This window comes from Geospiza fortis, unplaced genomic scaffold (assembly GCF_000277835.1).
Source record: "Geospiza fortis unplaced genomic scaffold, GeoFor_1.0 scaffold264, whole genome shotgun sequence".
In the NCBI taxonomy this organism is placed as follows: domain Eukaryota; kingdom Metazoa; phylum Chordata; class Aves; order Passeriformes; family Thraupidae; genus Geospiza; species Geospiza fortis.
The window spans coordinates 2518850-2533495 of record NW_005054332.1 but is presented as its reverse complement, the minus strand read 5'-3'; the positions used below and the strand labels follow the sequence as shown (position 1 = coordinate 2533495).

The 14646-nt window shown below is 33.8% G+C and overlaps 1 protein-coding gene across 1 annotated transcript in view; it reads right to left on the bottom strand.

Moving 5' to 3' along the window:
* EYS (eyes shut homolog) overlaps positions 1-14646 on the bottom strand; it is a 702047-nt gene that overhangs the window by 648459 nt on the left and 38942 nt on the right. The window contains 3 exon segments of the mRNA XM_031057597.1: positions 3956-4070; positions 9167-9294; positions 11096-11289. Coding sequence (XP_030913457.1) covers positions 3956-4070; positions 9167-9294; positions 11096-11289 — 437 coding nt within the window.

Below are 14646 nucleotides of genomic sequence, written 5' to 3'. Positions count from 1 at the left end.
TTTCTGAAGGTACCAGGGCACCCACTGGCAATTTTTCCAACACAAAATTCCACATGCAAGTGTCAGTACAGATTCTCAGAGAAATTTCAGACATTTTCTTTGAATGGCCAATGGTGAAACCCAGAATGATGACAGAGATTGTTTTCTCTTTCTTTAATGCTGTGTGCATTTGTTTGCCAACACAGCTCTGCTGTTCAGGCAATATGTATAATTTGTTTAGATCTTGTCTCAAGTGTAGTGCTGGCAAATGGAAATAGACCTTACAATGACATTGCTTCCTCTTCATCTTCCAGCTTCAGTTTTTGTGTCTACATAACTCAATTTCTTTGCTGGCTGTAAGCACACAGCCTTACAAGAATCAGTGGTTTGTCAGGATGATAGGAGAAAGGCATATTGACAAAACAGACTTAGATACACTGTGCAGACCATATAAGTTGAAAGATACTTGCTAGTAGCATAGTAAGGAGCTGTTAGGTAAAAAAAAAACAACAAAAAAGACAAACCAAAAAAAAACATGAGTGAGCATTCTTGCACTCTACAAGAAGTGAAAGGAAGGCATTTTTAATTTGCCTGCCCTTCCACAGGAAGTGTATGGCAGATCATGAATGGGAGAATGTGTAGCAACCACTGTAGAGCTGCACTTTCTTGTGCATCAAATGCACTTCTGTAGGTAATCATAACTGACCTGTGAATTCTGTCATTTTTATGCAATTCAATGGTTTCTCCCTGGAAAGTAAAGACAGCTAGTATGCCAAAGACTTGACAATTTTCATACCTCAACTTTCCCACTACCATCTTTTCAAAACTGCACTCCTTTCCAGGCTTGTAAACTCCAGTAAACTAGAATTCCATTATCCTCAGAATTTGCACTGGATTAATTTAATATATTTTTTCAGTATGTTTACTTTGTTTGGTTGGTTTTGAAGTTTTTTTCAGTTTAATACTAATGATTCAGGAGGAAACAGGGGATCTTAAGGAGAGATAATACTTGTTGCCATGATCTAAACTACTTGCTGTGGATAAATAGATAGTAAGGTGCTCAGTCCACCCTTGGGACCTAGAGGAAAGCTTTACATCCACAGGTGATTTCTTGTTTGTGTACTCTCTTTATCAGCTTTCACTGCCCAGTTGTGTGCCTGAGGCTCTGCTGGAGCCATACTAAATCACTGGGTGAACCCTAGTCAGGCCACTCCATACCCTGAGGTGGTTAGCATCTGGCAGCAGTGTGATTAGCATGAAACAAACAACGGCTCTTTTTTCTCTACCGCTTGCCTTTTGGGCATTGCTCATATTTTCCCTGTCTTCAGGTAAAGATAAGGAAAACAGATACCTACAGCCATAAATTGTTTAAGACAATCAGATTAAAAGCAATGAGAAAATACTAACAACTGCAAAACAAGAGCACTGACTTTTCACTTATGAAATCCGTTTAAGAAAAAGAAAAGCTGTGATGGTAACAGAAAAATCTATTGAAAAGTGTATCTATGGGCAGATGTTTAAAAATATTTTTAAGAAGCAGGTTATCGTATTGTCAAAATAATGTAGCTAAGTAGTTTTATTGAATAAAAATCTGCTGAACTCTGAAATTGGTTCACACATCAGTAATTGTATAAGTATGATTTATGCTCAAACTATTTTAATTTATTCCTTTTCTTAAAACAGTGCCCCCTGTCTTCTAAGTAGGTGGAGTTATTTATTATAAAATTGACAAACCAGTACATTAATTAAAAATTTTCCTATGGTATGGCTATAAAAAAAAGTGCTATAATATATTTTCTTTAGAACTTTTACAATTACTATATTTATTTTTAGAAGCAGTTCTTAGAAGCAGCTGCAAATCAGGAGAAATTCAATAGCAGACTTCTTGCAATAATTGATAAATCAAAAGTAAGTAGTAGAATTTTTAATATTAATACTTTTTGAGAGAGGAAGAGCTGTTCATGTTCAAGAATTGTGTTTTTCACCTGTTAAAATTATATATCCAAATGATAACCATATTTCTCAAACTCAGTCAAAGCTGCAGTGTTGTCTTTTTGTGCTTTAGAAACCAACAAGGTGAATATCATATCTTTGATCTTCTTCAGAGCCCAAATAAAATGGGGGATTTATGTTTTCACTATTCATGGCAACTTTGGAAAATACAATCCTTTTCCTAACCTTTTAATATCGGTGAAATGTGTATGCTGCATTGACTACTAGAAGCAATCCACAATAAGGCCTTCAGCCTTCTGTGGGAATTATGGGGTTTGGATCCCACAATAGTAGATCCTCATGAAATTTAATGTCTGGTGAAGTTATTCACAAGGACAGGACAGATGTGACCCGGCACTGATCTGATGGGAAACTGCTGAAACACAGCATTGGACCATATTACCTAAAAAGCTTTTGAAAATGGTCCTCCTATAATCAATAGTACATAGAAGAAGCAGCTGCTCAGAACCATGCACAATAATTTTTATCCCTTTTTTGCTATTTTTGCTTTAAAATTTTTTGCTAGGAACAGCTGAATATTTTAAATACAATTGTTCCTTTTCTTCTGAGAAAAACTGATAGACCACCAACTGTTTTAAGATTGCAAGTCTGTATGTACTTTTGAGAATATAATTTTAAATGATTTCTTTATTTTATTTCATAAACTTCATTTTTAATAGAGGTGTCCTCATTTACAAGCTTTTAAAACAGTTTAGATAATATAGCTGCCTAATATGACCTTTCACTCACAGTCAAAGAAGTATGGCTACTGAAAAATGCTTCTATATATACAAGTGCTTATTTTTGACTACAGGGATTGTCTTTCTGTCTTCATCAACTGTGTGGTGTCATATTTTAAAATTCACTTTGAGCTAAAAGTTGCCTTCTTTGTCACTGACTATCGGGAACACTCAGTACTGGATAATTCATATTCTTTTTTCTATGCATACAGCATTGAATTTGCCTCTCATAGAACACAGGATTTCCTAAAGTAGTGCAGTCCACCTGGAAATACTTATCATATTTGTGTATTATTAACTACTCTACCATTTTCTGTGGTTATCTGCATACACAGGAGAAGGAGACCCCAGAAACTACAGGCCTGCCAGACTATCTTCAGTGCTTGTAAAACCATGGAAAATATTATTCTGAGAAGTATCTGAAAGCACCTGGAGTGTCTCAGTCATAGGTAACAGCCAGCACAAGTTCCTAGTGGGGTTCCACAGGGCTCCATCCCCAGTCCTGTGCTCTTCAGCATCTTTATAAATGACTTGGACAAAGAGCATGAAGGAGTACAATATAAGTTTGCTGGTGACACTAAACTGAGAGGAGCTTTAAACTCTCTCAAGGACATAGAGGCCTTACAGAGAGACCTTGACAAATGAGAGGGCCAGGCAATCACCAACCATACGGAGTTTAACAAGGACAAGGGCCAGATTCTGCACCTTGATTAACATTTTCAGGGGCAATTTAGAGAGTTAAAACAAGACAACTTAATATTTTTTTTCCCACACTCTCAGTTGGAATGGATGTCACCACACTGCAGTTTCATCATCAAAGTTTTAAACTTGTATTCATTTTAAACATGTTCATGTGTAGATAAGTAATTTGATTCTGGTTAAAATAATGGCAACAGATGCTCTTAATTCAAGCAATGTATTTTTAAAGGCTGCAACGCAGCTGTGATTATCATCTTTGTGGGAAATGACACTCGACCACAATTAGTTATATATTCTTTTTACTATAAAAGTACCCTTCAGTTATCTTACTTGATGTAGTACTAAGCATGATCTCAGTAAAAAAGTAATAAAAAAATCCATATTACCCAAGAGAATTGTCCTTGTGTTATCGATTAAAGTAAATAAAACCTATAATATTGTGCCCCTCTTGTCTCTTAAAGTAATGAATGCATCTCAAGTTTGCTTGTCTGAAGCTTTTATACTTTGGAACACTGAATTAGTTTAACATGTATTAAATTACTTACAGTGAATCCTCCAATTACATTAAGACACAATCCTTCATTCAGACAGTTGACGCTGAGCAGCCTGCAGTAGTCAATTACTTCCTCACAGTTCTTCCCAGTGAATCCTGGCATGCAGCTGCAAATACACCAGTGAATTTTAGAGAACTTGCATTTTAAAAGTGAATTGTATTTCATTATGTTCCATAATTCTATTAAATTATGTTCTTGCAGTAACAAAACAAATCTCTTAAGTTATTTAAAATAAACAGAATATGTTTTCAAGAAATTAAAAATCCTTTGCATGATTCTGAAAAATTTTGCTTTTTGGTAAATAATTTCTTTAATTGATTAAAATATTTTCACACCAATATTTCATATAATCTTCCAGAAAAAAAAGTCTATTATGAGGTAATATTTAATAAACTGTTGACAAGGTAACAAGATTTTGGAAAACTGTTAGAGAGGATAGGTCAATTTAAGCATCAGAGAGATGTTTTAATATGAAAATAAAAATGTGATAAGTGAGGAATAAACACCAATCATTGCTAACGAATAAAGAGTAGTATAAATAGTATATAATGACATGCTTAATTAAGTAAATAACAGTCTAGAGACAACAATGCATAGTTTTTTACATGTTTGCTTGATTGTAGTTCAGTATTTTCTTTCAACAAAAAAAATAGCATTCAATTTTTGTGACTGTTAGTTTTACGTGATGCCAATGGAGTAATGGATAACTCATGTATGTAAATGGAACTGCAGAAATTTCTTCTGCTTCATGTCAACACCTACTATTAGTAGGAGAAAATCCTTTCCTGATGTAGTCCTCCCATGCTAAAAAAAATCTCAAATACACAAATAAAAGAGATGAGATTCAAATGGATATTTAAAATCAATAATGGATCAATGTAGAAAAATATTTGAATACTTATATCTTGATAGATAGATAATCCTTGTAAACACTCTCACTATGTTCTTACAGCATGCTCCCCTGTCTAAAGGCCATTTCTGGTAACGTGGAAAGAAAATATTTAAGAAGAGAAAGGAGATGGCCAGTTAGCTGAAAATTTGTGTTTGTGAAAGAATCCAAAAGTAATAGATGGAAATTTCTTTAGCTCTTTCGAAGAAGTACATTTTTTTTTCAAATTATACAGTCCAGAATCTGGAAATTATGAAGATCATACAGAATTGCTTCTGGTTTTCCTATGTTCTTGCTCCTAACTGATATGACATCCAGATGTGTTGCTTATGTTTTTTCATTTAGAAAAAACCTATCCAATTCCTGGTTTCAAAATGCATGGGGCTTCTCACAGTGATGCAATATCCTAAAGTTACAGATATATTTTCCACAGCAACTTCTTGGGGAGCAACATTCAATAGAAAGCAACTGAGTTAACCAGACTTACCAAATCAGTTCAAGATGTATATCTGTGGCTCTAAGTCTAAGGAATGGACAGACACATTTAGCATTTCTAGAGGCTTAAGTAGTTTATTAAACTTAGTGAAGTGTTAAACTGGTTGGATTTAATCAGAAATCTCTGGAAACCAACCACAATTCATGCATAGGACCACATGGGCAGAGGTAAATGAATATGGAAAAACCTTCTGTAAATGGATATGCTTTGAGGCTGGTATAGACACAACCACATAAGAAAACTCTAAGGAAGTTGCAATGAACCACATAATCCTCACCTTCCTCTTTAAAAAGATGCTACATGTGATCATATTTCTGCCATTTCAAGTACTTCACTTCAGAATTCTTGCAAACTCTATTCTTAATAAAGTTCTAGTTCATGTATTGTAGTTAAAAGAAGTTTTTAGTAAGAAAAATTAAATATGAAGGAATGTAAATAATAATAAAAATATTTCGTATATTTTTTTATATTTTTAATAACATCTAAAACCAAGTAAGAGCAACTCAATTACAATGTTTGTTTTACTGATTTGTTTTTACTGATGATCTGAAGTGAGTTCCTAGATTTTTTGCTTTAATCTATTATTTTATTAACTAGATAGTCTAGAAAGACAATTTTAGAAATGGTTTCTTCTAATTTTTATATTTGCTCATTTTTTTGGTTCTGGGGATTTTTTGGTTGTTTTGCAATAAACATACTAATATAAGGAAAGGGAAATGTAAGCTAACAGGAAAAAAAGTTGACAGTAAAGTTCCAAAGACAGCACCAACAGAACATATTTTCTCAGAACACCCTTTCACATTTTTTGTGACTTTTTATTCTCATAAAGTACATGGATAATAGAAGAAGATAGAAAGCAAACAATCATAGTTTATTTTGATGGATATGCTCGTTCACTGCCTATTTGAATTCACCTTAAATTTTGACATTTAGGAAAAAATGTGACTATTAGATTCTTAGCAAAAAGTTGTGTGTGATATCAAGACTGAAAGGATGGAATTAGAATACAGGATAGTCATACATCATAACTGAAGTGGGAAAATTAAATTGTTCCTGTTTCATTATATGTTTAGAATGGAAAGCAACTGCTTTTCCAAAGAAGGAAGGATATGTTGAGAAGAAGCTGGGATTATGTAGGATATAAGAATGTAGTTTGAGCATAAGGAGAACAATGTAGCATAGGGGGAAGCAAAATAGAAATTAATGTAGTAAAAAGTTCAATTCAGATATTATTTTAGCTTGTATGTGCATCAGACCTAAACACCATTACATTTATTTATGATGTTAAAATGCTATAGAAGTGGATCATGTTGCAGTATGACATGTAGTATTACACCAAATGTAGTATGAAACACATGCAGTTTATTGTGGAGTGACTAGACAGAGATATAACGTACAGTATTTGACAATGATTACCAAAAATGAATCAAATCTTCACTTAAAATGTTGATGAGCAGCTACAAATCCCTCAAATTAAAGCAACGTAATTAATGTTAGATTACCTTTGGGTGAAGTGAATTAAAACATGAATCACAGGCAGAAAGTGTCCAAGCCTGTGAGTTTAGAAAACTGAAACTGTCTAACTACTGTCTACTCTGTTAGTCAAGTAGCTAATGCAGAATATGATTTTAAAAAGAAAATTTTGAATTCTTAAAACAGTGAAGTCTGCTAACTGTTGGACTTCTCTATCTGTCAACACCTCCTTTGCATTTCAGCACTCTGGCAAGATTGCAGCTCTCACAAACAAAACTACTGAATGTGATCTCCTTGTATAAAATATGCAATTCATACTACTTAAAAATGCTTTCTCTCGACTAAATGCCTCCTTTTAAGTAAAGAGGCATAAATACTTCTATTAACTATTTCAGGTTAAGTGGTGGAAAACTAATTTTAATTTCACAAAAAAAAAGAGAACAGTATTTTAAATTTATTTTAAAAAATCATAAAAATTATTGTAATCAATAGTTGAAGCCTTTGGGGACTGAATAGCAAAACTAAGGCAGAACACTGGAGTTTTCAACAAGCAATTGGACAGGGTACTAAATAATCTCATCTAAATTCCCTTTCCCATGAAAGGTTGGACCAGAAGATATTTCTAGTATCTTGGCTGTTCTATGAGTCTCTGACAGTATTGTATATTTATTGTGTTCTAATATTCTGTTATTGTATTGTAGCCCTCTACCTTTGGACAAAGAAAACTGCAAACTTGTGTAAGATGTGTCAAGTCACCTGTTCTGGATATTTCTCTGTGGAAGATATGAGTCACTTTCTGGAGTTCTCTTCCTTCATCAAGAATGTCTGGTGGGCAAATTGATTGCTTGGGTTGACTGTGGATTGAACACTATTCACAGTGTTCTTTTCTAGGTTGTCAGTTCCCCTTTTAGAACATTCTAAGTGTTAATGAGCTTATAACCCACCCCCATGTAAAGTGGGTTCTTAATTGCCCATTTTTATGTTCTGTTATATTGATCTAAATAATGACTTCCATGCTTATTCTCACATAATATTATCAAAGGAAACATAGTTCAACCACAACGTTTTCCCATAGATATTTTTATTAAACAATTCCTATGGTACAATGAGGTTCCTGGAGCAGACCATTTCTAGAAATACTTTGTGGAATTATAAAATATTCAATATGAATAACAGGGTAATTACAGGATAATATTTTATGACTTCTTTTTTGGTTTGGTTTCTGTTAATAAAGGTAATGTATATCTGAATATTAATTTCTCACGTTATGCATATTTTTAAATATAAACTTCAACACATTTCATACTAATATACGCATATTGTGGGAAGACTGGCTATATAATAATAAATTATTAGCATATATCCCAGTTTAAAGAATTGGAAAATTAATGATTGCTGTTGTTCAGTGCTTTACATATCTATATGGGAAGATCTAACTCTATATGAGCTTGCATATGTGTGTTTGTATGTATATCTGTATTTAGGAGTGAATAAGAATGAAATTGTTTGGATTTTCTTTTTTGGGAAAGTGTAAACAGTTCTACTTATATTTTTATTCTAAGTCTTCTAAATTGTATCTCTGCTGATGCACTGTAACTCTGTGTTGTATACTTTTATATTTTTTTGAAGTTTCTAAGTTCATTCATAATATGTTGTCAGGCTTTTTTGTATCACAGCTTTCAGTTTTCTGCTTTTATGAATATCTTAAAATTTGAAAAATGTTTACTTCAGTAATGCTTATCAGAATTTACTCAGGCAGCAAGAGAAAACCCAAACAAAGGGGAACAGGATAAATTGTACTCCTTAGTGACATAGAAAAAAATTCTAAAAATCTATTTAAAAATTAAATTAAATTATACATTGGGTCACTTCTGGTATTTTCAAATGGATAATTTTTAGTGTGATTTCTGAATTAAACAGTTTTTCATATGTTGCTTGAAGGATTAATTTAAAGTCTACTAATGCATGTCTGTGAACTATAAATTAAATAGCTTCCCTTATATTTTCAGAAACAACATAAACTTCATGTACCCTGGAAGGGAGTGGCACATGTAGTATAACTGTCTCAATTGTCATCAGTGTTTTAAAATTTATATATTTTTAATAGTATTAATAATGAAAAAAATTATAGCCCTTAAATGCTTTAAATCTTTTTGTATTGCTCCCAGAGTTTACAAGAAGCCTAACAGAGTAAAGCACAAAAGATAAATATATATATTTTTAAAGCATAAGTTTATAGTTTTCTGTGCTCTCTGTGAATGATGATGTCTTTTCTTTCTGCAATCTATGTGATATCATCAAGTGAACCAACAAAGTATTGAAATAAAGGAACATCCAATCTTACCGGCAGTTATAGTTTTGCTGTTGAACTATGCAAGTTGCATTATTTAGACAAGGCAATAATTCACATGGATTCAGTATTCTCTCACAGAACTTGCCAGTAAATATTGGCATACAGATACATGCCACATCCTATAAAAGAAAGGGAAATCAGAAATAATTATTTGTTGTACCCAAGGCAGTACAAAATTTAGTGTTTATGGTGTTTACATCCATTAGTACAGAGACCCTAAGTAAGACAACTTTTCATTGTACAAAGCAGTCTACAAAGACGCAACAGTTCTAGTCTCAAATAGGTCACAAACTTAATTAAGGACAAGAAGAACAGGCCTTCCAGCACAGATTATACCATACTTGAGTTTGCTAGATGGAAATATACCAGCTTCAAAATTACAGTTTCTCATAACTGAATCAAGAAGGAGTTTCATAACTAATTTGGGGTTTTTTCTGCATTTCTGGTTTTGTTTCAATGTAATGTTTGCATCGATTAGATGCAAACTAACAGTACACAAAGTACATCAAAACCCAAACCATCACTAACTAGAGGAGGAAAGAAAATGATGGGTATCCATTTTCTCCTTCTATATAAAGCACAGTCTATGCTTTTCTTTGACAGTTAAAGACTGTCAGTTACTGCAATCTCTAATTTGAACAGTAAGAAAAGTAAGTTATTTTACAAAACAAAATATTTCTTAGGGCTGACAGTACCACCCATATTTTTCTATGCTCTTCTTAGGCCTTTTGAAGTCTGAAAGTAAAGGAAAAAGCAAAGGGGTTTGTTCCTCTAATGAAATTGGAAGTGCTTAGGTGCTTCTTTAAAACTGGTCTTAAAGATATAATCAGGAAACTTCAACTCCCACTGAGACATTTCTATACATGTGAAACAAACTACTACAACTGTTTGCCTATTGCACAAAATAGTTTGTGCTACTATACCTAGTAGACAAAATGTTTAGACAGGTTGCATAACTTAGAAATCTATGAATATGTATCACTGCTATATGATAACTAAGCTTTTGAACTCTTCTTTCGCTCTTTTGATTCTGTACAATCCCTGCTATTTGCAAGAGACATGCTAGTGAAAGGACATCAACAGTTTATTTTGACATACTACCAGGTATGACTTTAGCATTAAAACTCCGTGAGTTTTGCATGAATTTATTCTATTTTATGAAAAGAAAAGGGAAAGGAAAAAAAAGGAATTTAAAAATTTATGCTGCAGGGAAGGCAAGAACAAGAAAATAAAATAAAGGTCACATGATGCTTCATGTTTGTGTCAGATAATTTTATTAGGGAGAGGGAAAAAAAATAACATGGGTAGTTCCTTAAGTGATCACCATGCAACTGATGTGAAATGGGGAGTTTGGGGGTTTTTATCATAAAAATACTATAAACAGGACACATTGAGAAAATGGCATGTTTCTTCATGAAGCATGCAAAGCTAGTTCGAAAATTCGCATTGGAATTGTTTTGACACTTTCATGGAACAGATCCTCCTGTAAGGTATGTCAAAGCATTTGGATGACAGCAAGGTGATTAGAAACAGACAATATGTCTTCACAAAAGGCAAATTATGTCTGACTAATGGTGTCTTTCAATGATCTAGTAACTGCATTGATGGATAAGGGAAGAGCAACTGATACCATTTATCTTGACTTCTGTGAGACCTCTGACATCATCCCACACATCATCATTTTTGCTAAATTAGTGAGATGGGAGGAAAGTTGTAAATGCCCCATCCCTTGAAGTACCCAAGGTCAGGTTGGATGCAACTTCCAGCATCCTGGTCTAGAGTAAGAAGTCTCTGCCCACTGCAGAGATGTTGGAAATTGATCATGTTTAAATGTTCCTTCCAGCCCAAATCATTCTATGATGCAATGCTGTAATTCTATGATTCTCTGTTCAAATAGGAATCTCTAACACTTATACTTACATTTGGCAAATCGATACATGTACCTCTGTTCTGACATGGCCTTGAAGAACATTCATTGATGTCAATTTCACAGTTGTGACCAAGAAAACCAGAAGGGCAATTGCAAACATATCCAGACTGGTTATTCTGGCATATACCTCCATTCAGGCATGGCTGAGAGGCACAAGGATCATCAGGTTCCTCACAAAATGGACCTAAAAGAAATAAACATAAAAAAATACAGAGTGTTGGAGTGATGCTTGGCATGCTCTTTGACATTACTTTTTTACTATGTCGTGTTTCCATATTATTTCTCTTTGTTGTTGTTGTTGAGGGATTGAGAGTCTTTTATTGTGTGTCTCTAATTTTTTTTACGCTGTGAAGCTCCAATTACTGCCTGGGACATCTATGAGCTATCCACCATCTGAAAAGCAAAGAATTTAACATAGTCCCAAATGCTTTGTTTGTTTTGGTCAATTATCATGGTAGGAATCTCTGGGAGCAACTAATCCCATCTGTAGCAAAGGAAGGATGTGACTGGAGCCATGGTCTCGTGAGATGCTGAATAGTCACTGAATATCTCACAGGAGTTATTATTAATGGAAGCTGAATCCAGTGGATTCCCTGACCAGGAGGGTTCTTCTCATTCCTGTTTACAGATCCAGCCAGTACTGAACCTGAATGTGCTTTCAGTAAGCAAACACACAATCACACACATATACACACTACAAATCTGCAGGCCATGTGAATCATCATGAACAGTGTCTTTTTCCTTAGATAAACATGAACAGCAGACAAATGAGCATAAGCAGCAATGATGGCTCAAACTTTTTCCTTATCTATGGCTAGTTAGTATTGAACTTCAACAATGAACATACACACTCCTTCATTTTCTAAATAAAAAAATAAAGCCTCATTAGTAGATGCCTCAAGAATCAGCATAGATTTTAAGTCTGTCTGATTTCCATATCCAGATCCTGAACCTCTTGCTGACTTGCTGGCTCAGAGCTTGAGTTGTTCCAGATCTAGATGTCATTCTAGTTTCTGGCTAGTCTAGTTCAAATATCTATCACTCCGCACTATGAGAGGTGTTAACACAGAAGTAGAAAAGAAAATAGACTGTTACTCAGTCTCTGTTGGCCTTGCAAGAAAATAATCTGTAAAATTTCCCCAACCCACCCTCTTTAATTATTTGAAATTTCCATGTCTCTTGCAAAATTCTTCCTTCACTGTCTGTGAAATTCAGCCCTTGCTCGTGGTGGTCTGTGCAGCATTCAGCTACCTAGCCTGTTACTTGTTGAACTCAGCAGTTTCTCACGTTCTGTCCAGTAGCTTCCCATGTTCTCCTAAATTCTTGTAACCCTAGGCAGGATTTACATGATCTGTCTGCATACCTTAACATTTATGAACTGCCTAAGCATTTTTTGACAATTAGCTCTTTTTAATCCTGTGACATCAAAGATAAAGCAGAATTGTAGCATCTAAAAATTTATTTCCATTTACTTCTGGAAAATTATGTATCAAATATGCTTTTTACATACGTTTTATTTTAGTGCACTGATTCAAACCACCTCCCTAATACATACTTACAAATTACATCAGAAGAAATTTTTAGCAATTTGCTGTAGCAATAATATAGCTTTGTAATAAATTCCTTGTGAAGTTGTAATGTGTATTGATTCAACATTTTGTTAGTAATTTGAATCCACTGACTCAAAAATAGACATATATTTAAGATATAGATATATATTTTTATATATATATGTTTATATTTACACAAAAGATGTATAATTTCTAAATGGTAAACAAAATACGTTTACTCAAATAGTAAACTACAGGATAAACATAAATAATTAATTACAAACCACTTAATAAATAAGTATGTGAACTTCCAATAATTGAATTATGAATAGAATTGCTATCTAAAGCAACTGAAAATATGTGGAGCGACATTTACCAGAAGAATGAAATATCACACTCTGTCTCCATTATATACCAGAACAGCTGATGTGACAGGGTCAAAACATTTCCCCTTTTTTCATTCGGTTCAGTAGAAATAGTTATTCCAATAAGGCAAAATGAATTGTATCTATCTTTTATGACAGATTATTCACTTGCCTTTAGCATCAGGGGACACTCAATCTTTCAAAATTTTTTGATATCTCTCATCACCATAGTAACAAAATTACAGTACACTGCAAATTCCAGATGTTAGGGCTTGCTAACAGAGCAAGCTAAGGAGGCTGTTCCTCAGAAAAAGGTCATTATTTGGTATTAGTGCATATATAAGAGAATATTTTCAACATGAAGTGAGGGGCATTGGTCAATTCTCTCTTATTATTTAATTTACTGGCTAGCTGTCCTGTTCTACTTCAGTGCAACATTGTACCCCAGCAATACTCATAGTTGAGGTTATATATCAAGGCTCACCTTTTTTTTTCTCCATTATTAGCCATATTTGACAATAATGGGTGCTCCTGTCCCATTCACAGTAACAATCAGAAGAAGGAAAACGAGCGAAACAGTGACCCCATTTGCTCTACCCAAAGGAAAGCCAGAAAGTGAAATCTCACTAGGTGAATGGAATAATGAGGTTTTCCTGCCATTGTTTCTACCCCTGAATCCATTCAGTCCTCCATGGTTTTTTGTGCCACCATTACCAAGCATTTCTTAGCCTCTTGTTAAAAAATGGCTCTCAATGGGATTATTAGAACAAAGACTAAATGAACAACACAGGACAGAACAATGAAGACCAGTGGGGAAAACCAGATGAAAGAGATGCCTTTGGTAATGTTATGGTCATCTGTAGCAAAACTAGGAAAACAGTATTGTTCTGCTAAAAAAATTTAAAAAGTGATAGTGCAACATTCTTTTAAGAGAAGACTAAAGTAGCTTGAAGAGGAAGAAAGAAAAGCATGAGAGTGGATAGGAAAACACTATCAATCACACCATGAGAAATATATAAAGGAAAACTGCAGGTTTCAAGGATGGCAAAAAAAAAAAAAAAAGAAAGGAAAAGATATTTAGCTTACTCTTTTCTCCTTTTGCATTTCCTTGCAAAGGGAGAATTTTTTTTTGTTAATTTTGGAAAGAACGGTGCTTTTAGTGGAAATTGGTAGCCAATTATCTAACTAGATGAAGGGATATTAATTTAAATGGAGATATTATCTCATGGTCTAAAACACAAGTCACATCTACCAATGTTATTACAATTATCTAACTAGATGAAGGGATATTAATTTAAATGAAGATACTAACTCATGGTCTAAAACACAAGTCACGTCTACCAATGTTTATACAAAGAATTCAGTCTTGAGCTGGAATTTTTCCTTACTCATTGAAAATAATTATATCTTTCATATTCCTCTACTTTATAATTTCCTGTGTTCAGCAACTTATGTGAAAAACAAGAGCAACTTTCTTTCACCTGAACACCCATGCCTTATGAGTTTGACAAATCAAGTCAATAAATGGAATTCTGGAGAATGAGTGGTTTGAGATTTTTATTCTATCATTCCCAAACCTGATGTCACACTCAATCTATTTGCTAAATAAGATTAAAAGATGACTTG